Source organism: Maudiozyma barnettii (genome assembly GCF_903064755.1).
Source record: "Maudiozyma barnettii strain CLIB 1767 genome assembly, contig: KABA2_04, whole genome shotgun sequence".
Lineage (NCBI taxonomy): Eukaryota > Fungi > Ascomycota > Saccharomycetes > Saccharomycetales > Saccharomycetaceae > Maudiozyma > Maudiozyma barnettii.
Window position 1 is genome coordinate 348,031 of NW_024545241.1, and position 24,521 is coordinate 372,551.

The window sequence follows — 24,521 nt, forward strand, 5'->3', positions numbered from 1 at the left end:
CAAGAAGTTATATGATCTCGACACCTTCTGTTCTTGTGTTTATGGTAATGTGGGAAAAATATGTCAATCTCGCGATGTTGTAGATCCGCTTAACTAATATATAAACAAAAAAAACTGGAAATTCATTTTTAACACACATTTACTATGTTTGCAATGTCGAAAATGCCAAAAGTTAATATCAAGCACTATCGAAAATCATACTCAATGGAAGGGAAACGATCTGTAAAGGATATTTTAAACAAAGGGCCCGAGTTTGTTAAGGATACCCAACTAGATATATTTTTTGAACAACTGAACGATGAATTATTTAAACCACTAGCTCAACTACAAAAAGAAGAAGACAATAGTCGATCTGTGTATCAGTTTTTAGGGTTTGAAAGTAATGGCTTATTCGTTTCGAAACTACTTAAATACTTCAACAAATTGCATGTATTAGTTCTAGATAATCAGAAAAAGGTAACAACGGATGAATCTGATTTATTGCCCATATCATTGCATGATATGAGGTATGTTGATGCGTTAATAAACCTCATAGTGATACATGGGATTGATGCAAACATCCCACTTGATATGAGGATACCGATGGATTCCAAAAGATTGACTCAATTTAAAGAAGATGACAAAAGATATGAAATTCCAAAAGATCATAGGATGAATATTCCTACTTTAAAATCCGTAACAGATTATATGTATGGAATACTAATCCATAGTAAGAATGATAACGAAACTGAAGCGGATTATTTGCGCTCTATCATTCTGAAAGGTTCGGCATATACAAACATATTTCTGGGAATCTTGGTCCTTTTATTTATAGGTACAGTAAGTTATGAGGAAAAGCTCGACTCTCTGGAAACAATCCAAGAAACTTATACTCTGTTTTCGATGTATACGCTCTTGACAGAGACTCTCATTAATAAAGAAGCAAAAGTAAAAGTTATCGATTTGCTCTCTACGCTAGTTATTAGAAGGAAAGAAGATGGTCTCTTGAGTTTGATTGATTTTATCCTTGGTGTGAGAGAAAATGAAGATATTGATGCAGAAAAGTTGAGTCGAGTAAATCAAATTTTATTGTCAAGACCCCCTAAAAGTATTCCAAATAAAATATATTTGCAAAACCTATTCGACCAAATATACGATTCATTGACATATGTTAATAGACCGATTGTTCTTATGTGTGTTAACAATGTTATTAAAGATTTTTTTTTAAGGAATAGGCGAATTGTGAGAGATTTCTTGTTTAAAAGAATATACCAGATTTTATTCAATAGCCCAATAAATAATCACACCTCAAAGGAATTAAATGATATGATTAATGTATTAATATCACTATCAAAGAATTCATCAGTGGATGTTGTTAAAGATTTGGTTTGCGGTCTAGATAAAGATGGATTTTTTTTGGCGCTATGGATGTATGCATTATTCTTGAAAAAAAACCAAAAGGTTGATCCATTGATTGCTAATAATTTGAAAAAAGATAACTTTGGACCTTATTATGAGGTTATTCTTTCACTTATGAAATCATTTCTTTTTATTTTGGATGAATATGATGCTTTAGATTATCTTTGCATACATCTGCTTAATTCGGATCATGAAGAATGGGAATACCGAATAAATTTAGAAACACAGCTGGCATATATCAATGTGAAGAATACCAATAATCTAAATCTGAATGATCTTAATATCAGTTATAATTCAATGTCTGGAGAAAATATGAATAAGATGTCGAAACTGTTTCAAGATATGGATATATCTATTGATTTATTTATAGAGCTTTTGAAATTATTAGACAATGAAGAATGTATTAAAGATAATTTTTTGAGTGTCCTGAAAAGATGGGTTCAACAAACTTTCAACCTAGACAATGGACAGAAGGATTCTTTGGTAAACCTTCCAGAAGACGTTCAGACAAAAAATATTTTAATATTAACTGATATAAAGTTACTTGAGAAGATGAACGAGAATTTCAAGTCTGGGTTAATTAGGAATGTTTCGGACATACTTGAAGTGATTAATGATTTATTAGATCTACATCTGAACAATATTGAAGGGATGCAAAAAGATGATGATGATGATGATGATGACGATAATTCTGACGATGATAGCGATGATGAAGAGGTCAGTGAACAGGATGATAATAATGAAATGAATGGGCATATGAATACACTAGATATCATATTTGAGTTATTGAAAACAATTATAGACCAAACGCCGCCCTCTGTTCTCCAAAAGAACAAATCATTATTATTGCAAATAAATGAAAAGATTAAAAAGAATAGGACAATACCTCAAGAACTAATTTCTTCATCTTTAGCCACTGCTTTAAGGACTTCCGTCACAAAGCAAGACGAACATACTGAAAGTTCACAGAATGAAATGGATGATAATGAAAGGTTAGATAAAGCACTTCGAAATATTGCAGATCCCTTAGTTCCAATCAAAGTACATGGTTTGATGGAATTGCGTAAATTTGTTGAAGACGGTTCTACCATCATTGCTACTGATAGAGTCTTCAAATTGCATCTTCAATATTTAAGAAATCCTGATCCATTTATTTATCTAAATGTAATTAAAGGTTTGTCATCATTATGTGAATGTCAACCTGAGATGACCTTGGGAGTATTAATTGAATTTTATCAAGATCTTAGACGTAGGAACAAAATAGATGATATTTTGAAAGTTGGTGAAGTGTTTATAAATTTTATTCAAAGAGAGAACCAATTATTCCAAGGCAAGTATGCTAATATGATCATCGATGTTTGTTTAGAAAGAATTCAAGGTCACTCAAAAGTTGACAATAAGATCCGTATGTCAGCCATGTCTATTCTGGGTGTCTGTCTTCAAGTCAATGCAAAGGGTGTGTCTACAAGGATTAGTGAGATGTTAGATTGTGTATTTGGTATTTTACAATTAGAAACAGATGAAGCTGCTAATGATAAACAAAATGACACATTCATTATGAGAAGAAGCGCTATACGTTTAATATATGATTTATTTTACGATTTTGAACCTTCTTTGTTACCAGAGAAATATAATATTGAACGATTGTTAACGTTGTTAGAATATATTAAGGATAAAGAAAACGATTACCTTGTATGTGAACAAATAGTTCAAGTGATCAAGACAATTAACGAGGTCATGCCAGAAACTACGTTGGAGAAATTGACGTTATCTGAATAATAGGGAAAACCCCCATTAGTGTCCTTACCTGATGTTATTAACGAATGAACCGTCACATATATGGCTATGTGTCTCAAAATCCTTCTAGAAAAAGAAAGAATAAATATGAAACTAAAAATCAGGAAATCACTAGGAACGAAAAGTGACAGAATGTTTTTCTTTTTTCTCTCCTGCTCAATTTGTTAAGTTCACCGCTCTGCCGCCCACTGAAAATTTTGGGTCTCTCTCTCTCAATTTTTCCATTTTTTCTAGAACGTTATAGAACAAATTCTTCACTCACCGTTTCTCTCATAGAATTACCATATCCGACGACAAAATAGGTTTTGAATGTCGAGTGAAGGAGGAGGGGATTTAGCAGGGAGGGGACGTCGGTGGCAATTGAACAACCTAACATATATATATATGGAGGGGGTTGGATGGACGTTGAAAGATTAATATAACCATTTGTACCTCTTACATAATTTTTTGTTCTGTTTTTAAGTTATTTATTTGTTAATATTCTTCTAACATTTATTAGTAAATCAAGTCAAATCAGTTATTAGCAAAACAATGTCCTCTGAAACTTTTGAATTTCAAGCTGAGATCACTCAATTGATGAGTTTGATCATCAACACAGTCTATTCTAACAAAGAAATTTTCTTAAGAGAATTGATCTCTAACGCTTCCGATGCCTTAGATAAGATTAGATACCAAGCCCTATCCAATCCAAAGGAGTTGGAATCTGAACCAGAATTATTCATCAGATTAACTCCAAAGCCAGAAGAAAAAGTTCTAGAACTTAGAGATTCCGGTATTGGTATGACCAAATCTGACTTGATTAACAATTTGGGTACTATTGCTAAGTCCGGTACTAAGGCCTTTATGGAAGCTTTATCTGCTGGTGCCGATGTCTCTATGATCGGTCAATTCGGTGTTGGTTTCTACTCCCTTTTCTTGGTCGCTGACAAGGTTCAAGTTATCTCTAAGAACAACGATGACGAACAATACATTTGGGAATCTAATGCTGGTGGTTCTTTCACTGTTACTCAAGATGAAAGTAACGAAAAGATTGGTAGAGGTACCGTTCTAAGATTATTCCTAAAGGATGATCAACTAGAATACCTTGAAGAAAAGAAAATCAAGGAAGTTGTTAAGAGACACTCTGAGTTCGTCTCTTACCCAATTCAATTGTTAGTCACTAAGGAAGTTGAAAAGGAAGTCCCAGAAACTGAAGAAGAAAAGAAGGACGAAGACGACAAGAAGCCAAAGTTGGAAGAAGTCGATGAAGAAGGTGAAGAAAAGAAAGAAAAGAAGACCGTTAAGGAAGAAGTTAAGGAACTAGAAGAATTAAACAAGACTAAACCTCTATGGACTAGAAACCCAACTGATATCACAAAGGATGAATACAATGCTTTCTACAAGTCTATCTCTAACGACTGGGAAGATCCACTTTATGTTAAGCATTTCTCTGTTGAAGGTCAATTAGAATTCAGAGCTATTTTATTCGTTCCAAAGAGAGCTCCAATGGATCTATTCGAAAACAAGAAGAAGAAGCACAACATCAAGTTGTACGTCCGTCGTGTTTTCATCACCGATGAAGCTGAAGATTTGATCCCAGAATGGATGTCCTTTGTTAGAGGTGTTGTTGACTCTGAAGATCTGCCATTGAACTTATCCAGAGAAATGCTACAACAAAACAAGATCATGAAGGTCATCAGAAAGAACATCGTCAAGAAATTGATTGAAGCCTTCAATGAAATTGCTGAAGATGCCGAAGAATTCGAGAAGTTCTACTCTGCATTCGCCAAGAACATTAAGCTTGGTATTCACGAAGATACTCAAAACAGACAAGCTTTAGCCAAGTTACTAAGATACAACTCTACCAAATCTGGTGATGAAATGACCTCTCTAACTGACTACGTCACTAGAATGCCAGAACATCAAAAGAACGTTTACTACATCACAGGTGAATCTCTAAAGGCTGTTGAAAAATCTCCATTTTTGGATGCTCTAAAGGCTAAGAACTTTGAAGTTCTATACCTAGTTGACCCAATTGATGAATACGCTTTTACTCAAATGAAGGAATTCGATGGTAAGACTTTAGTCGATATCACCAAGGACTTTGAACTAGAAGAAACCGATGAAGAAAAGGCTGCAAGAGAAACTGAAATCAAGGAATACGAACCATTGACTAAGGCCCTAAAGGAAATTCTAGGTGAACAAGTCGAAAAGGTTGTTGTTTCTTACATGCTTGTTGATGCTCCAGCTGCTATCAGAACTGGTCAATTCGGTTGGTCCGCTAACATGGAAAGAATTATGAAGGCTCAAGCCCTAAGAGACTCTTCCATGTCCTCATACATGTCCTCGAAGAAGACTTTCGAAATTTCTCCAGCTTCCCCAATTATTAAGGAATTGAAGAAGAGAGTTGATGATGGTGGTGCTCAAGACAAGACCGTTAAGGACTTGACTAATTTGTTATACGAAACCGCTCTATTGACTTCTGGTTTCACTTTGGACGAACCAACTTCTTTCGCTTCTAGAATTAACAGATTGATCTCCCTAGGTCTAAACATTGATGAAGAAGAAGAAAAGACTGAAGAAGCTGCCCCAGCTGTCGAAGCTAACGTTGAAGAAGTACCAGCTGACACCGAAATGGAAGAGGTTGATTAAAGAAATTAAAAATCACATTTTTCCAATTACTATTTTCATAGCTATGTCTTCATTTATAAACAAAGTCATGTAACGTACATCACATATATATACGGTTATATATAAAGTAAAATATTATAAATTCTAAAGAATGAAAAAAACGAAAACATTTAAACCTATTAATTAGTTGTGCTGTTGAATAATGCAAATGGTATTGAAGATGAAAATTCTATTTAGAATATATGTAGGGATTAAAGAGATGTATCTGTATCATCAGAGTCCTCGATGACTCTATCGACAAGTTTATTCAATTTACCGATTTCAGATATTCTTTGTTTTGCCAACCAGCCCTTGAATAGAAAATAGAAAGACCCAACAATTCCATAACTTGTAAAATTCAAACACATTTTTATTTCATCAGGGGAAGTGTATTTCAACCAACTAACTGGTAGGATATTTAATGATGGTGCTAATTTATCAAGAATGGTATTGGAAAAGTATTTAGATATTGTTGGCCAAATTACAGAAGCTCTTGCCAGCTCATCACAATATGTAGTCAGACTGCAATAGTAATCGAAAATTAAACGGGCAGTTATCCCAACCGATGGGTCGCCAAAATCTTTGTTCGTTGGTTGTAAATGTTCTTTGAAATATGCTTGTGGTGTAACATTGTTTTGTGATAGCCACTTATTATAAAACCTTTTCTTGTAGTAGGGTTTTATGATACCTCTATATATGTATAGCGTTATTTTGGAAAATAGGACACAGTTGGATATTAATGAAATTGTAGAGATCGAGGCATCTTCGTAAGATCGAAGATGTAACATGAATAAGAATGGATACATTAATTCGAAGTCATCTAGTACTAATCCCGAAAATTCGAACATTGAACTTTGATTTTTCACTAAACTTAGAAGATAACATGGAAATCCCATTATCAAAAACTTATTAAATTTTGATATACTGTGTATACCATTAAACGTTTCGGTATATACATCTAGTGCCTTAGTCGAACTGATATTTAGGATAGTTCTCAATATTGACTCTGGAAAGAGCGTCCTTAATTGATATAGACCCAGTTTCAAAAGTAATTTAGATGGATTAGTTAAAACTGATATCCCTAGCCCCAGTGGAATTAAATGTTGAATTACTTTTTGGATTTTAAAGTAAATAGATAGAATGGTAGATGAGCCCCTCAAATATTTAGTGTTCGAGGGGATAAAATTTCTCTTACACTGAGGACATTTTTTTGAAGGAATGTTTGTTAAGGTGTGTACATTATCTTGGAATGTTTCACTTAATAAACCTTCAAAGGGATTAGGTCCCAATAATAAGAATGGTAACTTTATCATCTGCAAATATATAGATATTAAGCGCCTAACAGACTTTGGTAAAATATCTAGCAAGGTATTTGAATCTTGAGAAAGTTTCTTATTGGTATCCACAAAATCAAATAGATGTATTCTATTCAAATCATATATTGTGATATTTGGACCTCTAACATCTCCATCAAAATGTATTTCCTCTATGTAAGATTTTTCCATCATATTGTTCAAATATTTTAAATAACAAATTTTATGTATTTCCAAATTGCAACCACACGAGTGTTTGATCCACTTAAATTTAATATCATTATCTGTTATTACTTCTTCTTCTAGGCAAATCCAACAAGTATAACTTGTTGGCGGTTGTTTCCGTAGTGTGTTCCAAAATAGCATGATAGAATATACCACCTCGTTAAATATGTGGGATGAATAAGTAATATTAACTGAGTTTCAATGTACAACTCTTTTTATTTTCTTTTAAATGTTAGGTGTCTTCAAAGTGGAAGTAGTTCTGTTACTGTTTTCGATTTTTTTATTGCGTAATCCCTTAGCCCTTAAATTTGATGTAATGATTAAAAACAGTTTTAAAGAAAATAAAATAGAGGAATGAGAGAAGACAGAACGTCTTTGTCGAAAGAGAATAATGATACTATTGATATTTATATGAATGTATTATATACAGGTATTTACTAATATATGCACGAATGTTGGAGTAGTGCAAGATCTTTTTTTCATTATTCATAACTGTGGTTGAGATTGGTGATCAGTTTGGCCCTGCAGCAAATACTTTCTTAAAATGTTTTTCTTTATATTCTTCTTCAAAGCTTCTGGTCCCTCAACACCGTTCTTTGTTAAAAACTCGTTTGCTAAAGTATCATCAGCGAGAAGTTCTTGTAGCTTTGTCTGTATAGAATCTATTGCTGTACGTTCTTGAATTAAATCTTCTTGTATTGATGACACGTTTAGTTTTAATAATTCCTTAACTGCATCCTGAGAGAAATCAGTAATACCATATTTCTCCTTGATTTCCTTTAATTCTTCCTGTGATCCCGATTTATTCAAACAGTTTTGAATCCTTCTAATGTCTTCTAATAAAGATAGATTTTCATTTTCTATTTGTTTTCTTCTTTCTAGGAAAATTTCTGATTTTGCTGCTTCTTCTCTTGCTACATTAATCTTAGCTTCTTTCTCAAATTTGGCAAACTGTTGACCTTTGTTCTTTAAGATTTCGGCTATCGCAAAGAACTTACGTTTTGAAAGCGGCCTAGTAGTTTCGATTCTTACTAAATCACCTTCACGTGAGATATCAGCTTCGTCATGAACAAGGTAATCCTTTCTATGAATCAATTCTTTATTAATCCTCTTGTTAAATATCTTGGTTTCCACACGTACTTTTACTGTCTTTTGCATCTTACCTTGAGAGATGACCATCCCAATGAAATTTTGACGAGCCATTTTGCTTCTCTATATGATTCTTGTCAGTATTATTTAACAAAAAAAAGTATATTCAGAGCTTATAATCTTCTAAGTTAAAGCTATTCTCAGATGGGTTCTAAATTAGGATAGGAGGGTTATTCTAGAATAATGACTATTGCCTTGAATTTTATTTTATTTTTCATTTGTTTAATTTGTCTTTCAACACTCAATAATATGAATTTTCGTATTTAAGAATGTCCTTATTTTCTTTTCATTGGAAAATCGGGCCTAGAAATGACGATTCTTGATATGTATGACGTAGAAAGTGATAATGGAAGACAATAATTGAAAATTGTTATAATTGAAGGTTGAGAAAGTTTAATAAATAAAGTACTTGCACGATAACTTTCATATGATTAATATAAATATATTAAACTATTCATATCTGCACTTAGAAATGTACAATTTTAGTAGTTGTTAACAATATGTAACTCAAATAAAGATGATTTTATTAGAATCACATGAAGTGTTGCGTCCATAAAGAGGACATCCGACATATATATACGTATATATATATATCTGTTATACAAAAAATATAATATTATTAAACTTAATGTATATGCCACAACTGACGATATTTTGGGATTATTCCTTTATTATTATAAAAAGAAGATACATTAAATTTTCATGTTTAGTGTCTAATTACAAACGTTTAAAAATAGTGTCTATAGTAAACAAAAAATAAAAACGATAATATTGTCCAAAAGCGTATTTTCATTAACTTCTTATATAAAAGGAGAATATGTTTCTATTAGAATCTTGTACATTGCTTCCTCCTTTTCAAAACACAATTATTTAACTAAAATAAACAAATAAAATTTCTGAAATAGTGCTCTTTCTTACCAGTAAGTCAGATAATTCTATTTAACGTCAGTATATAAATATAGTGCTCAAGAATCAGACTCAAGATAGTTGAAGATATCATTGAAGTGTCGATATCACCATTTTTGTACATTTATCAATATCGCTTGTATAACCGACTCACCATTAGAGAAATATATACTGTCCATTTTCTAATTTGTGACACCAATCATCCGAATGTGTCTCATCTCCCTCTCTCTTCACATATCTCGAACAAGTTCATATCAGTCACCATCTAAGCACAGACGACTATTATTTGATATATCGAAGACGTAGTGCCATTGTACTCATTTGCAATGTCACTTGACCAACGCAGCTAACCAAAAGAAAAGGAGTCAAAATTAACATTATCTGTTGCAAAGGGACCCCGGCTATCGCCACACTATGAATTACTGACTCCACCTCGTTATCTCTCCCATCCTTATGTTTGTTTCCCACACAGTTATGCGGACAATCGTCTTTCGGCACGTTTCCGCCCCTCCAAACAGAAAGAAACGATTACTTTTTGTGTGTTGTGAGAGAGAGAGGTAAACCGTTTGACTCCTTCCACTTTTGCCCTCATCGAGCATTTTTTGATGGGAAGATTAGATAGAGAGATAGCAACAGATAGCAACAGATAGACATCGAGATATACACAATTTTGGTGCTTAATCTCCGGTAGTCCTTGAAATGAAAGAAAAGATTGACAAACTTTGAACACATCTCACTATCTTTTGTTCAAACTATGTCGTGGAGAAGAAAATGTTAACATGATTTTGTGATGATGACCTCTGTAAAGATATCAAATGTTTCTATTTGGTGATGACCTCTCTTGATTCACTGGGTATCTATTGTATTATATATTTTGTCCTGATTGATACATTTTGATAAAAATAATGACTATCTATATAATTTCAACAACTTTATTTTGTATATATATATATATATATAAACAGACCTTTTATAAAGTTCAGAAATATTTTGGTTATTTGTTCTCCACATTTCTTCCTTTGAACAGTATTAGGTATTCACCAAGAACCAAAAAAAATAAATAAATATAAGGAAGACTAATTGTTTGTCTACTGTTCTCTAGAAAAAAAAATTGATAAAAAATAGGTATTTTTTGTTCTTTCTTGTACCCTTATTTTTATAATAAAGAGGTTGTTTGATTCAATTCTGAGCGAAAAGGAACTTTTATAACACTGTACTAAGATTCCTCCATAATATTCCCAATGACTACAGTTACAAAAAAAACTATTTCCTTAAGATGGATTTCTAACATTAAATTATTACAACAAAGATCCTTTCATATAGACGCCATTGCATATAAAACAGCCAATATCACTTCAAAACAATTTGCTTCGGTATACAATGGTGATTACAAGGATCTTTCTAGAGAATTAGATGGATTTCTAAAACGTCATGTAGGTCCATCTCCAAAGGATATTAATAAAATGTTGAAGACTTTGAATTATGATGATCTTTCAACATTTATTTCATCTGTGATCCCTGGAAAAATTCTTGAAAAGAGACCATTAAATCTAGAGGCTCCAGAACAAGGATATACAGAACAGAAGATGTTAGAAGAATTGAAAAAATTAGCTGATTTAAATAATTTTGAAGTTAAAAATTTAATTGGTAAAGGTTACTACGGTACTATTTTACCCCCAGTAATTCAAAGAAACTTATTAGAAAATCCACAGTGGTATACTTCTTATACCCCTTATCAACCTGAAATATCTCAAGGTAGATTAGAATCATTATTAAATTTTCAAACTATTATTACTGAATTGACAGGCTTACCAATTGCTAATGCTTCTTTATTAGATGAAGGTACAGCTGCTGCTGAAGCTATGCTATTATCTTTCCATTTAGCTAAAGGGAAGAAAAAAACTTATTTGATTGATTCAAAAGTTCATAAACAAACCAAATCTGTCCTTAGAACCAGAGCTATTCCAACAAATATTGAAATTAAAGAAATTGATCTTTTTGATTTGAATTCCCTAGAGAAAGAATTATCCACCGACGATGTATCTGGTGTCTTGTTACAATATCCAGCTACAGATGGTTCAATTGGCTCCATGGAAAAATTACAAAAAATTTCAAAATTGGTTCATGAAAAGAAAGGTATTGTCTCTGCAGCATCTGATTTAATGGCTTTAACTTTATTGAAATCTCCTTCAGAGTTTAATGCAGATGTGGTATTAGGCTCCTCTCAAAGATTTGGTGTTCCAATGGGATTCGGTGGCCCTCACGCTGCTTTCTTCTCAGTTACAAACAAGTTAAGTAGAAAGATCCCTGGTAGAATTGTTGGTGTCAGTAAAGATAGATTAGGGAACCAGGCTTACAGATTAGCACTTCAAACAAGAGAACAACATATAAAACGTGATAAAGCTACTTCTAATATATGTACTGCCCAAGCTTTGCTGGCCAATATTGCCGCCATGTATGTTGTATACCATGGCCCAGAGGGGTTGAAAAATATATCGCAGAGAATCTTTGCAATTACATCTATCTTGGCCAAATTTATCAATTCTGAAAAATCTAATTTTAAAATTCTAAATGAAAATTGGTTTGATACGTTGACAATTGAATTACCAAATGGAATCACATCTGATGCCGTACTTGAAATTGCTCTAAAAGAATATAACACAAATCTTTACAAAGTTAATGATACTACTGTGTCACTCGCAATCGATGAAACTACAACCCAAAAGGATTTGGAGACTTTAATTAAATTGTTTTCCAATGATTCTCAAATAGATATCACAAGATTAGTAACCAAGAGCAAATTTGAAGAATTCCCAACTGATTTGAGACGTTCAACTGAATTTTTGACTCAACCTGTATTTAATACTTATCATAACGAAACTGCAATGCTGAGATATATGACACGTTTACAGACGAGAGATCTTTCTTTAGCAAATTCTATGATTCCATTAGGCTCATGTACAATGAAACTAAATGCTACCACTGAAATGATTCCAATTACTTGGCCTCAATTTGCAAATATTCACCCATTTCAACCAAAATCTCAAGTCCAAGGTTACTATGAACTTACAAAGTCATTAGAATACGATTTATGTGAAATTACTGGATTCGACGCTATTTCACTTCAACCAAATTCTGGGGCTCAAGGTGAATTCTCTGGTTTGCGTGTAATTACATCATATTTAAAGGAACAAGGACAAACTCATAGAAATATATGTTTAATTCCTGTTTCAGCACACGGTACAAACCCAGCCTCAGCGGCTATGTGTGGGTTAAAAGTTGTACCAATTGCTTGCCTGAAGAATGGTTCTTTGGATTTAGTCGATTTGAAGGAAAAAGCAGAACAATATAAGGATAATCTAGCAGCTGTTATGATTACGTATCCATCAACTTACGGTCTATATGAACCAGGTGTCAAAGATGCTATTGATATTGTTCATGAGAATGGTGGACAAGTTTATCTGGATGGTGCTAACATGAATGCCCAATTAGGATTGACTTCCCCAGCTTTCCTTGGAGCCGATGTTTGTCATTTAAATCTACATAAAACATTTGCTATTCCTCATGGTGGTGGTGGTCCTGGTGTTGGTGCTATAGGTGTAAAGTCTCACTTACAACCATTCTTACCAGGCCATGACATAACTGAAATTGAAGGAGCTGGCGAAAAGTCAATTGATGCCGTTTGTTCTTCAGCATTTGGTAATTCGCTAGTACTACCAATATCCTTTGCCTTTATTAAGATGCTAGGTAACCAAGGTGTTCCTCTTGTTAGTTCCATGGCTATTCTAAATGCAAACTACTTAGTGGAACGTTTGAAGAAACATTACAAAATCTTGTTTATTGATGAAGAAGACAGAGTGTCAAAGCATTGTGCCCATGAGTTTATTATCGATCTGAGAGAGTTTAAGGACAAACATGTAGAGGCTATTGATATTGCAAAAAGGTTACAAGACTACAGTTTCCATGCTCCTACTTTAGCTTTCCCTGTTCCTGGTACATTGATGGTTGAACCAACTGAATCCGAGGACTTGAATGAATTGAACAGATTTGTTGATACAATGATATCGATCAGATCCGAAATAGATGACTTTGTTAATAATCAACCGAAGGGAATGGTTTTAAAAAATGCTCCACACTCATTGGAGGATCTACTTCTATCAAAAGATTGGGATAATCGTGGGTACACTCGTGAACAAGCCGCATATCCACTTCCTTTCCTAAGACAAAATAAATTCTGGCCTGTTGTCGCTAGAGTTGATGACATGTATGGTGACATGAATTTAATGTGTACCTGTCCTAGTGTTGAGGATGTTGTAAGCTCTCAAAAATAAATATATAAAAATGTTGTAAATTTACATAATGCATCATAACTTCATACGCATTATCATTATACTTGGAATAAAAAACTCCAACTCTAGTACCTTTTCTTCTATTTGAAGTTCGCGTGTATGTAATATCTTGATCTTCAATTAAATGAAAATATGCTAAATATTATGCTAAATTTTATATATGCTATGAGGCTAGATTAACGCCTATATTTACCTTTGTTCACCCTATTTTTATTATACTTATTCCCAGTATAACGATCTTTCTGACGTTGATTATTATTATTATTCAGATAATTACTTTTTGCAGGAATATTCTTAGAGTGAGTTTCCTTTATTTGCTTCAAAATCATTTCATCCTTATTTCTCTCGTCCTGAGTTTGTTGGAAAAACCTTGACCTCGTCTCTGTCCCATATTTCTTATTTCCCAGACTACTCGGAAATTCTGGTAAACTACTAACTTGTGTAGCTATGAGACTATTTGAGCTGTCCATAAAATCCATAGATGCATTTAACTGGATTCTCCGTTTACGTAAGTCCATGATCGTAGGCTTGATAAGTCTAAATTTATTTCTGAGATTACCTTGAACATCTGGAATGCTTATGTATTCTTCCTGAGTAGCAGGAAGAATTGTGGCTAATTTTCTTAGTAATCCGTCAGGTAAGAAATTTCTAATTGGTGGATTTGCCCTATTCGCAATTTCCAAAGAGGCCTCTCTTAATTTATTATATGCAAAAGTAATGTCATTTAATTCCTCAAGAGATTTTGTGGATGCATTGTTCGCCAAGGATATTGGTCCATTTTTACTTCTTTGAGGTTGAGTACTTTCATCATATGTAAATGATTGAATATGAGCTTTAGCGTTTGTGAATTCTGGAATATGGACGCCTCGAGTCTGATTATCATGGGAATGAAAGGAACTATTGGTGCCTCTTGTATTTGTTCTTGAGTTTCTCTGCGAGACGTTAAATTTCATGTTAACCTTCATTTTCCCATCCCTCAGTTTGTAAAAATTTGGACCAATACGTACATAACTTGAAGCAAATCCACTATTATTCATCACTGAATATTCTTGTAACACACCGATTGTAACAAGGTGGAAAAAGATTCTTTCAATCTCAGATTTCAGCATGTCTTTACCAAGCCCGTGCTCGTCCAATGTCGCATGTCCGGATTGCATCATTCTTGAGTTTCTAGATCCCTTAAATATATCCTGACAATGTATTAGAGTCACTCTATCATTTTGTATCTTTTCAATCATATTTGCTATTCTTTTAGCCGTGTCAGTGATATCTCGTTCTTCTGTTTCGAAGTTTCCCTTGTCTCTACAATTATCACAATTCTTTCCACATAGTTTAGAGTCAAAATTTTCATTGAAGTAAGATAGGATAAGTTTCCTTCTACAATCAGATAAATTATCACAATATGACATAACTTGTTGCAGTTTATCTAAATGTTTATGCCTATTTTCTTCGTCAAGGTTCTCATCCTTCTGAATCATAGTTTGAATTGTTTTAATATCCCGAAAACTAAAGTAAGTTGTACAATAAGAGTATTTGCCATCTCTTCCTGCACGACCAGTCTCTTGATAATATCCCTCAAGTGTACGTGGAACGGTGAAATGATATACGAACCTGACATCAGGCTTATCGATACCCATACCGAATGCAACAGTTGCACAAATCAAACGGATTTCATTGGATTGCCAAGCCCTTTGAACACTTAATCTATCATCTGGTTCCATGCCCGCATGGTAGAATGCACTTTTGATACCTGCATTTTGTAGTTGTGCGCTAGTTTGTTCACATGAATTTTTCGAATGGCAATATATAATTCCAGTTTGATTTTTGAATTTCGTTTTAATTTCCTGACAAATTTCGTTAATCGTATTTTTGTTTTTGGGCTTAACTGAATAGAACAAATTGGTTCTGTTAAAACTTTGTTTCAGAAACACGGGGTCCTTCAATTCCAAATTATGCTTGATATCAAGTCTAACTTGCTCACTTGCAGTTGCGGTCAAAGCCATCATTGGGATATCTGGGTATTCTCTTTTGAAAATATTAAGTTCCTTATAATCGGGTCTAAAATCGTGACCCCAATTAGACACACAATGTGCCTCATCAACAACAACCCTCGCAAGTTTACCATCACTATACAGTTTTCTGATGGCTCTCTTACATTGCTCGGAGGCACTTATCATTTCAGGGGAAATGTAAATTAGATCTAATAAGCCGTGGATAAATAAATTAAATGTCTGTCTTCTTTCCTCGGCGGTACCCTTCGAACTAAACATGCTTGCTTTAATATTCTTAGCGAGTAAATGTTCAACTTGATCCTGCATTAATGAAATTAATGGTGATATCACAATAGTAGTACCATTTGTTTTCCCGGATTTTACAACTGCCGGCAATTGATAACATAGAGATTTACCACCACCAGTGGGCATCAAGACAAAAACGTCTCTCCCGTTCAATGTTGCATTAATGGCATCTTCTTGGTTAGGTCTAAACCCTGGCAATTTGAATACTTCATGAAGCCGAAATTCTACTTCCTCTGACCACGGATATTTATGTTCTATAACGTTGTTAGGAGTAGATTCTACATTATTAGAGCCTGATTTAAGCACATCGATATCATCCAGAATAGAAAAGTCATCATCCAGATCTTCTATCAATATATCTGCTTCATGAACTTGTTCTGTGCGTTCTTGTTTAATAAGTGGAATATCATCTTTAAAGTCACTTACTTCTTCTTCGTTTAATTTTCTCTCTGCTATAATCTTTAATTCATTATCAACTTCCTTCATATTTAAGGCCTGTGTATCATTTTCTCTCTCATCATCGAACTTTTCAAGGTCACTATCTGAGAGATTATCACCTTCGTCGCTATCAGTATCTTCATCCGCATCATTCCCACCATTTTCATTAAGAATATATTCCATATTGCTGTCTATGACTGATATTGGTTCTATAAATTGAGATGGAAGTCGTGTCGATTTATTACCCGAAAGATGGATATCACCTGGATTACTCTTGTTAGCTTGGTGTTGGCTTAATGATTTTAAGGGCGAAGACATGATTATCTCAAAATTGGTATCTGTGATGCTACGTTTATCCTGTGTTTGCGTTTGTATTTCATTCGTAGTGGTAGTTGTAGCTGTTAAGAAATTACTTTCGTCAGAGAAATCTGAATCCGAATCCTCCATCACTGAATCATCCACTACAAATTGTCGATCACTATCATTCAGAGCATCATTAGCCATTTTATCTTCTGCTCTAACTGACATGATATAACTAGAGCCGAAATCATCTTCATTATCAGTTCCCTCTTGTTCCTGAGTCCGACTATGATCAATTTTTCCAACTTTATAGTCAAATGGATCATTCTTCTCTGGTATTCGATAATTAATTTTATTGTTTCTGGATCTCATAGATCTACCAGTAGTTTGGTCATCGTCATTTACGTTCTCCCCTGGTTTTGGTGATTCATCATTCTTATCATATATAATCGTAGGCTCATTGTCGTCGTCATCTTCTTCATCCAAAACTTCAATTAGTTCATCCTGTGTGGTACTTGTTGTATTACCGGGTATAGACTGAGTAATGGTGTTTGTTGACGTTCCTTGCGGTGTAGTAATCGTTGAATCCAGTTGAGAATTATTGCTATTATTGCTGCTTTGTTGTTGAGATTCCAATATATTGGATTGAGTATTTATTGGTCTGCTGCTAACTACAGATTGTGAATTTTTGTATTTCTCATATAAATTCTTTAGTTCTGTTTCTAATATTTTAATTTGAGCCTCACCTTTAATAATATGGGGATTAATCTCATTGTTTAGTTTACTTTTCTTAGAATCTTCAGATAAAGAAGTCGATTCCATAATATTACATTTAGATAATAATAAAATAGAATGAGATTTCAATATATCGATCAATTTTTTTTGTGAGTTTATAATATCCTTATTATATGGACTAGTGATAATTGCTGAAGGTAAAACTTCCTTTCTAGAATTCTTTTGAAATCTTTGTATTTGTGTTTTATTATTTAAATTTGAAGGAATACCAACATTGGGCCTTATCGCTTGTATAGATACAGTATTAGGTGTTTTGATTGCAGCTGTAATTGCAGCCGTATAATTAATATTATTATTATTATTGTTGTATTGAATGTTATTATTATTATAATTCTTATTATTATTAGGATGATTTTGATTGTTAAAAGTAGGTGTACTTGATATAATTGCCACAGGAGAAGCTGCAATTGAACCACTACTAATTGTGTTATTACTTGTAACCACATTTGATGGTTGAGGTATACTCCAAGGGATAACGGGTGATATTGGAGTGCTATTATTTGAATCCCTTACCACAGAAGAAGTTTTCTCGCCATAAGTAGTAGACCTTCGTACATTAGTATCTGTAAATGTCTTCCCCAATATCGATACTAATAAATCATGGTCCTGTTGTATAGATTCAGTTTCTTTCAACCATTTATGTTCTCTACGTAAATTATGAGATGGTTTGGTCACCATCATAGAACTAGTTCTTTAGTTGCTTCTAATTATGGACTAGTTATAAGCCTAACGAAAACGAAAACGACTGATAATAAACAAAGGAAATTAATTTGTTATCCAATAATAATAAATAGTAAGCCAAATCAGCCTGTATAAGTATCTTTATTTAATCCTAGATCAAAAAATTGGTGATATGTGTTAAATCAGTGTAAATATTTATTTATCCATTACCTCATCCATCGCATACAAAAAAAAATACTATAGTGCTATGCGGTTAAATAAATGAATTTATGGTAGTGAGAATTTCGCGTATATACACATATATATTTGAGAATCGCGTCTATCATATAGAGAGAGAAGTACATATAATTGATGAATAAACTTTTGATCAAGAAGGGCATAGTCTATTATAGTCTATACATGAGATAATGAAGTGTTGTAACAATGCATATCAAACAATTTTCTCATCTGAGTTGTCTTGTTCCATAGCGTATTCCCAACAGAAATATCATTGAAAAAAGCTTGCCAAGAGTAACAACGATAATATATATAGATCTGTTTGTTTAACAACATCGAGATCACTAGTATGAGCACCCATTACATACATACAGACGCAGTATCACAGCTATATAACTAATCCACGAGACTTTTTCTAGAAAGCACACAGAAAACAACTCTTTAAGGTGTATATCTCATATAAATTGTACCATTTTTGTGACGATGGATGATGAATAGCGAGAAACGAACAAAATGACGGGCAAAATATATAATGATTATATATTTGTTAGCTCTCGGAGGTAGGAAGAGAAGAAAAAGAAGGGCGTCGTACGTAGGGGGATTTCATTTCGTTTTGGATAGCAGTATCTGGAAAGATAGTCTTGAGCTTGCTATTATTTAAAAAGAACAATATATATTTAAGGAGCGGTAACATTGTGTTCTATCTAGATAAATATTATAAATATAGATGTTCGATTGAGTAACCTCTAAAACGAATTGTAATACCGATATTTTAAAGATGGCGAGAAATAATAATAAGAAGAAACAAAGAAATAAGAAGAATAAGAATAAAATGAGTAACTCTCAAGTGGATTTGAATGGCTCGACTGAAAATGTAGTGACTGACGATAATATAGTCGAGGATAACAGTAACGATGATAACAATACCGAACTCGAAATGGAGCAACCAATTGATAATAAAAAGGAAGAAGGAGAAGGAGAAGGAGAAGAAGTGGTAGTAGGTGCCAATCAAGTGAACACAGATCTTAATGATGCTCCTGAAACTGATTTGAATGATCTACCAGTAGAACATAAAATGAATGATGAGGTTGCAATGGGGGATGAAACTGTCAATGAAATTAGTAATGTTCCAGAAAATGAGAAAATTGCAAAGGAGGTTGAACATAATGTTACAACTGAAACAGAGGACCATTTTGAAAAGGGGTCGAATGAAAATGAGGAGGAAGAAGCAGAAGCAGAAGAAGAAGCAGAAGAAGAAATAAACATTCCTGGGTCACCTGTAATTGAAGAACAAACCACAAATATTGAGAATGGTGCAATAGAAGAATCTGTTGATACTGTAGCTACTACTCCTGCTACTGCTTCAGAAGATGCAACTGTCGAAAATAATAGCACCGATTTAGTGGAAAAAGAAAGTATTGCAATTCAAAAACAAATAAATGAAAACTTTCCTGAAGAAGAACCTGAATTTGGTATAGAACTTGATAATGCAGAAGACAAAGATAAAGAAGAAGAACAAATGCAAAAAGATGTCGCAGAATCAATGGACGATAACACAATAGAAACTGCCCAACAGAATGACGGAACAGAATCTACAATCACTTCTTCAGTTCCAGTGCTACCTCCAAGACATGCAAATACTGAGTCTACATCGCAAGCTGAACTGGCTCCTCCACCATTACCTGCAAGACAATCATCTGTAGAAGATAATGCTTCGCATGTTTATAATACAGAGCCTTTAAATCAAAAGAGTATGATCCTAAATAGATTAGATTTGACGATAAAATATTTAAAGGATAACGACAGATTTGTCGATAAACCAAAAGGAGATCTAATATCGCCACAGAACTTAAAGGATTCAATTTGGACCAATATAATAAATGATCCCGTTCAAAATATACCTATTTCAGCTGAAACTTTGGAAAATGAAATAGTGAAAGGGATTGACCCAACTTTGCGTCCTTTATTATGGAAATCTCTTACGTTAGGGTATTGTCGTGATTGGGAACCAATATACAAGGCTCTTGTTGGTAGAACAAGTATTCAGAATAAATATGCTATTGTGTCTGAAATCAAAAACTATCAAGACTTACAAGAAAATGATATCGATTCTATTTACAACGCCATTTCTGCATTAGTATCACTGGATTCTACAATCCAACCTACACCCCAATCAATAGCATTGGCAGTGGCAATATATAGGGTATATGAAAACGAACTAGATGCCTTTGATGTGATGGTGACATTGTTAAAAACATATGAGGGTGCAGCTTTGTACTCAGAAAACAGTGAGACTCTTGCAATGTTACTATATCAGTTTGATAGATTACTGGAAGAAAACTGCCACGATCTATATACGCATCTGATCAAGAAGGGGCTTCGCTCTTCAATGTTTGCCGCTGATTGGCTCTTAAGCAGTTTTGCATCGGTACTACCTTTGAATTATATTCCTCAGATCCTAGATGTAGTTATTCTTGAAGGTATACCGGCTCTGCTGAAGTTTTCATTAGCTTTAATGATGAAGAATGAAGATATCTTGTTACAACTCGAATTTGATGATCTGTTTTTCTACTGTAGGAAAAGACTATTTGAACCATACCTATTAAAGGGTGCTTTAACTGATGAAAATGGAACCATTGCGGATAATGAGGAAAATGAAGATGCAAATGAAGAGAGTGAAACATCTAGTGTTGAACATACGAGACTTGTTGTATTAAGAAATGATAACTTTGATATCCAACAATTCTTAGTTGACGCGATCGAGAAGACAAGGATTACACCAGAATTAATAAATCGTTATAGTGACGAATATGTGGAGATCCATAGAAATGAGCTTGCCCAAGAGGAACAATTTCAACAGATGAGAGATGAAAATTCTAAATTACAGAACGAAGTACGTGAATTAGAGAGGGATTACACTTCGCTAAATAGGGAACACGTCACAATAGCTAACGAGCTATTACAAAATGATATAAAAATTGAAGGTGTTACGGAAGCAAATACGAGGATGAAAATGGAAATTTTACAATTGAGAAAGCAATTGGATACACAGATACAGAAAAATAATAGTAATAGCAGTGTTCTAGTCCCTAGTGATATCCAAAAAGATTTAGAAATGACCTTAAAAAAGAATGGTAAGGTCATGCAACAAAACTTAATTTACCAAGATCGTATAACTACTCTAGAGAAACTGATAAGTGACATAAAGACAGCTACTGCTGAAGGAATCGATTATGATGCTGCCAATGGCATCTCATCTGGCGCATTTAAAAGTCCACTTCTCTCTGGTGGATGGACTGGTTTCAAAAAAGTCTTTAAATAGAATTAATTTAATTCGTATACAAACAATTTACATAATTAATTATATAGAAATCAATTCTAGTTTATCAGCTCCTTTGTAAGAATACTCACCTAAAGTGGTATGTACAATTAGGGTTTAGGTTTATTATTGTTAAGGGGTGTACGGATGTTATGGATGATTTCTTGATGAAGGCCGATTGGAATTCGACCAATTTGAAGTATAGTATAAGATAAAGGGAGTATAGCTAAAACAACAACAGAACAACTAAGAAACCCAACAAGAAAAGCTATCAGGTCAAGTTGCGAGAATTCAAATATGAATGTATTAAAGGATTACTGTAGTAAGAGAACCTTTTCCTCTGTGTCTTCTGTCGCGAAACAATGGAAGTTAGTAGAAACAAGAAGGATTGCAGTTCAGCCAGATTACAAAGTAGGAGATCCCAAACCCCATTATGTTCCAAGAAGAGATAAAAAATTCCCTGATTACAAATTTGGTGATCCCACCGTTTTTAAGAGAAGTGCTAAGGGTTTATTTGGAGGTTCTTTTATTCAATTTGGTAATAGTATATCAGAAAGTAAACATAAAACTAGAAGAACTTGGCTTCCAAACATCGTTAAAAAAGGATTATGGAGTGAAGTGTTGAACAAGAAGATTGACATAAAATTAACAGCTAGTGTTCTTCGAACCATCAGTAAGGAAGGTGGGATTGATAACTATCTGATAAAGGATAAACCTGCCAGAATTAAGGAGTTAGGACCTGCTGGCTGGAAATTACGTTATAGTATATTAAAAGAGAAGGAAAGAAGAAGTAAGGATTACTTAAAAGACATGCAAACGATGAAGGGTAAAGATGGCAAGGATGTAGTTATCTACTATGATGGAATCATCAATGGCAAACCTCTAAAAATCACGAAGAGTAAGAATAGTCTGTTAAGTTTATTATTCCCATTGGAGAAATTGGAAAAACGCGCTGATGGTATCGTCATTACCAGAAAATCATATAGTGATTTATATTACGGTTGTACCATTGAACAGGTTTTGAGTAAATTAGACGAATATAATTTCGATCTATCTGCTGTATCGTTACAAGAAAATTAATGAGATATGTGGATATCTGATTTATAAGAATCTTGTACAGGAATGCAAATGTCGTGAAATACATGTAAATAAGTAAATATCTGTATAGCAAGAAATAACATTATTATTATAATTAAAGTTGCTTGTTTACGCATGGGGGTATCCTATGAAACTAGAAGCATTTGTGACTGTTTTTGTGCATCCGTACATCTTTTAAAGAAAACAACTTTTTTTTGAAATATATTTATTTTTTTATATTTGTTTTTTATTTTTCTGTTTCGGATTGCATACAATTTTCGAGTAAAACTGGAAGATAACGGACCGCGCAATATTGAAACTTTCAATCTCTACTCTTATACAAGAACCTCACTTATTAAAGAACAGTATATTGAATTCTGCTATCACAATAAACAGAACCATATACAAGTATAACAAAAATGGCTGTCAAGACTGGTATGTAGTAGACGATAGAATAGCAATAATCGCATGAATAAATTATGGATGGACTTTGAATGGAATATATGACCAGATGTTTAGATAATATCCAAAGGAGACTATGAACCTGTATTAGAAATTGATACACATTATTTTAATGAACTACGAAATATTTGATATAATATTAGGACATCTCTAGATACCTTTTTAATCGATTGTAAGAGTGGATAATGCAATAGATTAAATAATTGAATTTCCATTCTAAGGCATCTCAATCAGATATGGGTTATTTATATTACATATTGAACCAAATTCAAAGAAAATTTACCATATTTCTCAAACGCGCCCTGTTATTATCATACAATATAATTGAAAGATTATACGGTTGAATGCATATAAATATGCAAGACGTTACTTAATTTTCGCAATACTAACAATATTAAAATAACAATAATTAATCATTCAAATTATGAATGGTTTATTGTCGTACTATAATTTTTTACAGGTATCGCTGTTGGTTTGAACAAGGGTAAGCAAGTTACTGCTATGACCCCAGCTGCTAAGATTTCTTACAAGAAGGGTGTTGCTTCTAACAGAACTAAGTTCGTCCGTTCTCTAGTCAGAGAAATCGCTGGTCTAGCTCCATATGAAAGAAGATTGATCGATGTTCTAAGAAACACCGGTGAAAAGAAGGCCAAGAAGATTGCCAAGAAGAGACTAGGTTCTCTAAAGAGAGCTAAGGCTAAGGTTGAAGAAATGAACAATGTCATTTCTGCTTCTCGTCGTCATTAAGCGATGTATAGGAATTTTGTAATAATTTAGAATGAAAATATATTAAAAACTCTGGTTATTAATTATTAATTAATTATCCATATTTGTTATTTTTATATTTTTTTTTTGATTTTCACGTTCATTTTTTCTCTTCTTACATTCTTTATCATAATTATTATTAAAGGATACTGGTATATCATGATATTCATTAATATAATCACCAATATAAAAATAAATTAATCTCAATAGTTATATTTTCAAGTATTATTTTTTCTTTGCTTCTGTGTATTGTTTATTTACAGGACGGAAATAATGTAGTATATAAGCTTATTATTAATTATTTGTAATGGTCGTAATTTCTAGTTAAACCTCAGTGAAAGAAGACCAGTTACAATAAGAAGCCATGACGTAATATTGGTAGTAT

General features: G+C 33.3%; 9 protein-coding genes across 9 annotated transcripts; 6 read left to right on the top strand and 3 right to left on the bottom strand.

The window, feature by feature from the left end:
• Positions 1 to 144: 144 nt before the first annotated feature.
• On the top strand, positions 145 to 3,177 carry RTP1 (Rtp1p; the record flags this gene model as incomplete). The annotated part of the gene is made up of 1 exon (XM_041550225.1): positions 145 to 3,177. One exon carries the CDS (start codon positions 145 to 147, stop codon positions 3,175 to 3,177), a length of 3,033 nt encoding a protein of 1,010 aa, XP_041406159.1.
• A 549-nt stretch (positions 3,178 to 3,726) lies between these two features.
• HSC82 (Hsp90 family chaperone HSC82) lies at positions 3,727 to 5,826 on the top strand (the record flags this gene model as incomplete). Its single annotated transcript, XM_041550226.1, has 1 exon — positions 3,727 to 5,826. One exon carries the CDS (start codon positions 3,727 to 3,729, stop codon positions 5,824 to 5,826), a length of 2,100 nt encoding a protein of 699 aa, XP_041406160.1.
• A 230-nt stretch (positions 5,827 to 6,056) lies between these two features.
• KABA2_04S03498 (uncharacterized protein) lies at positions 6,057 to 7,523 on the bottom strand (the record flags this gene model as incomplete). The annotated part of the gene is made up of 1 exon (XM_041550227.1): positions 6,057 to 7,523. One exon carries the CDS (start codon positions 7,521 to 7,523, stop codon positions 6,057 to 6,059), a length of 1,467 nt encoding a protein of 488 aa, XP_041406161.1.
• A 345-nt stretch (positions 7,524 to 7,868) lies between these two features.
• On the bottom strand, positions 7,869 to 8,585 carry MRPS17 (mitochondrial 37S ribosomal protein uS17m; the record flags this gene model as incomplete). The annotated part of the gene is made up of 1 exon (XM_041550228.1): positions 7,869 to 8,585. One exon carries the CDS (start codon positions 8,583 to 8,585, stop codon positions 7,869 to 7,871), a length of 717 nt encoding a protein of 238 aa, XP_041406162.1.
• Positions 8,586 to 10,678: 2,093 nt separating this feature from the next.
• On the top strand, positions 10,679 to 13,768 carry GCV2 (glycine decarboxylase subunit P; the record flags this gene model as incomplete). Its single annotated transcript, XM_041550229.1, has 1 exon — positions 10,679 to 13,768. The coding sequence occupies one exon, from the start codon at positions 10,679 to 10,681 to the stop codon at positions 13,766 to 13,768; it is 3,090 nt and encodes a 1,029-aa protein (XP_041406163.1).
• Positions 13,769 to 13,962: 194 nt separating this feature from the next.
• Positions 13,963 to 18,294, bottom strand: SGS1 (ATP-dependent DNA helicase SGS1; the record flags this gene model as incomplete). Its single annotated transcript, XM_041550230.1, has 1 exon — positions 13,963 to 18,294. The coding sequence occupies one exon, from the start codon at positions 18,292 to 18,294 to the stop codon at positions 13,963 to 13,965; it is 4,332 nt and encodes a 1,443-aa protein (XP_041406164.1).
• A 997-nt stretch (positions 18,295 to 19,291) lies between these two features.
• On the top strand, positions 19,292 to 21,835 carry GYL1 (Gyl1p; the record flags this gene model as incomplete). Its single annotated transcript, XM_041550231.1, has 1 exon — positions 19,292 to 21,835. One exon carries the CDS (start codon positions 19,292 to 19,294, stop codon positions 21,833 to 21,835), a length of 2,544 nt encoding a protein of 847 aa, XP_041406165.1.
• A 294-nt stretch (positions 21,836 to 22,129) lies between these two features.
• Positions 22,130 to 22,912, top strand: MRPL24 (mitochondrial 54S ribosomal protein bL28m; the record flags this gene model as incomplete). The annotated part of the gene is made up of 1 exon (XM_041550232.1): positions 22,130 to 22,912. One exon carries the CDS (start codon positions 22,130 to 22,132, stop codon positions 22,910 to 22,912), a length of 783 nt encoding a protein of 260 aa, XP_041406166.1.
• A 416-nt stretch (positions 22,913 to 23,328) lies between these two features.
• Positions 23,329 to 24,118, top strand: RPL36A (60S ribosomal protein eL36; the record flags this gene model as incomplete). Its single annotated transcript, XM_041550233.1, has 2 exons — positions 23,329 to 23,344; positions 23,832 to 24,118. The coding sequence occupies 2 exons, from the start codon at positions 23,329 to 23,331 to the stop codon at positions 24,116 to 24,118; spliced, it is 303 nt and encodes a 100-aa protein (XP_041406167.1).
• Between the last annotated feature and the right edge of the window lie 403 nt (positions 24,119 to 24,521).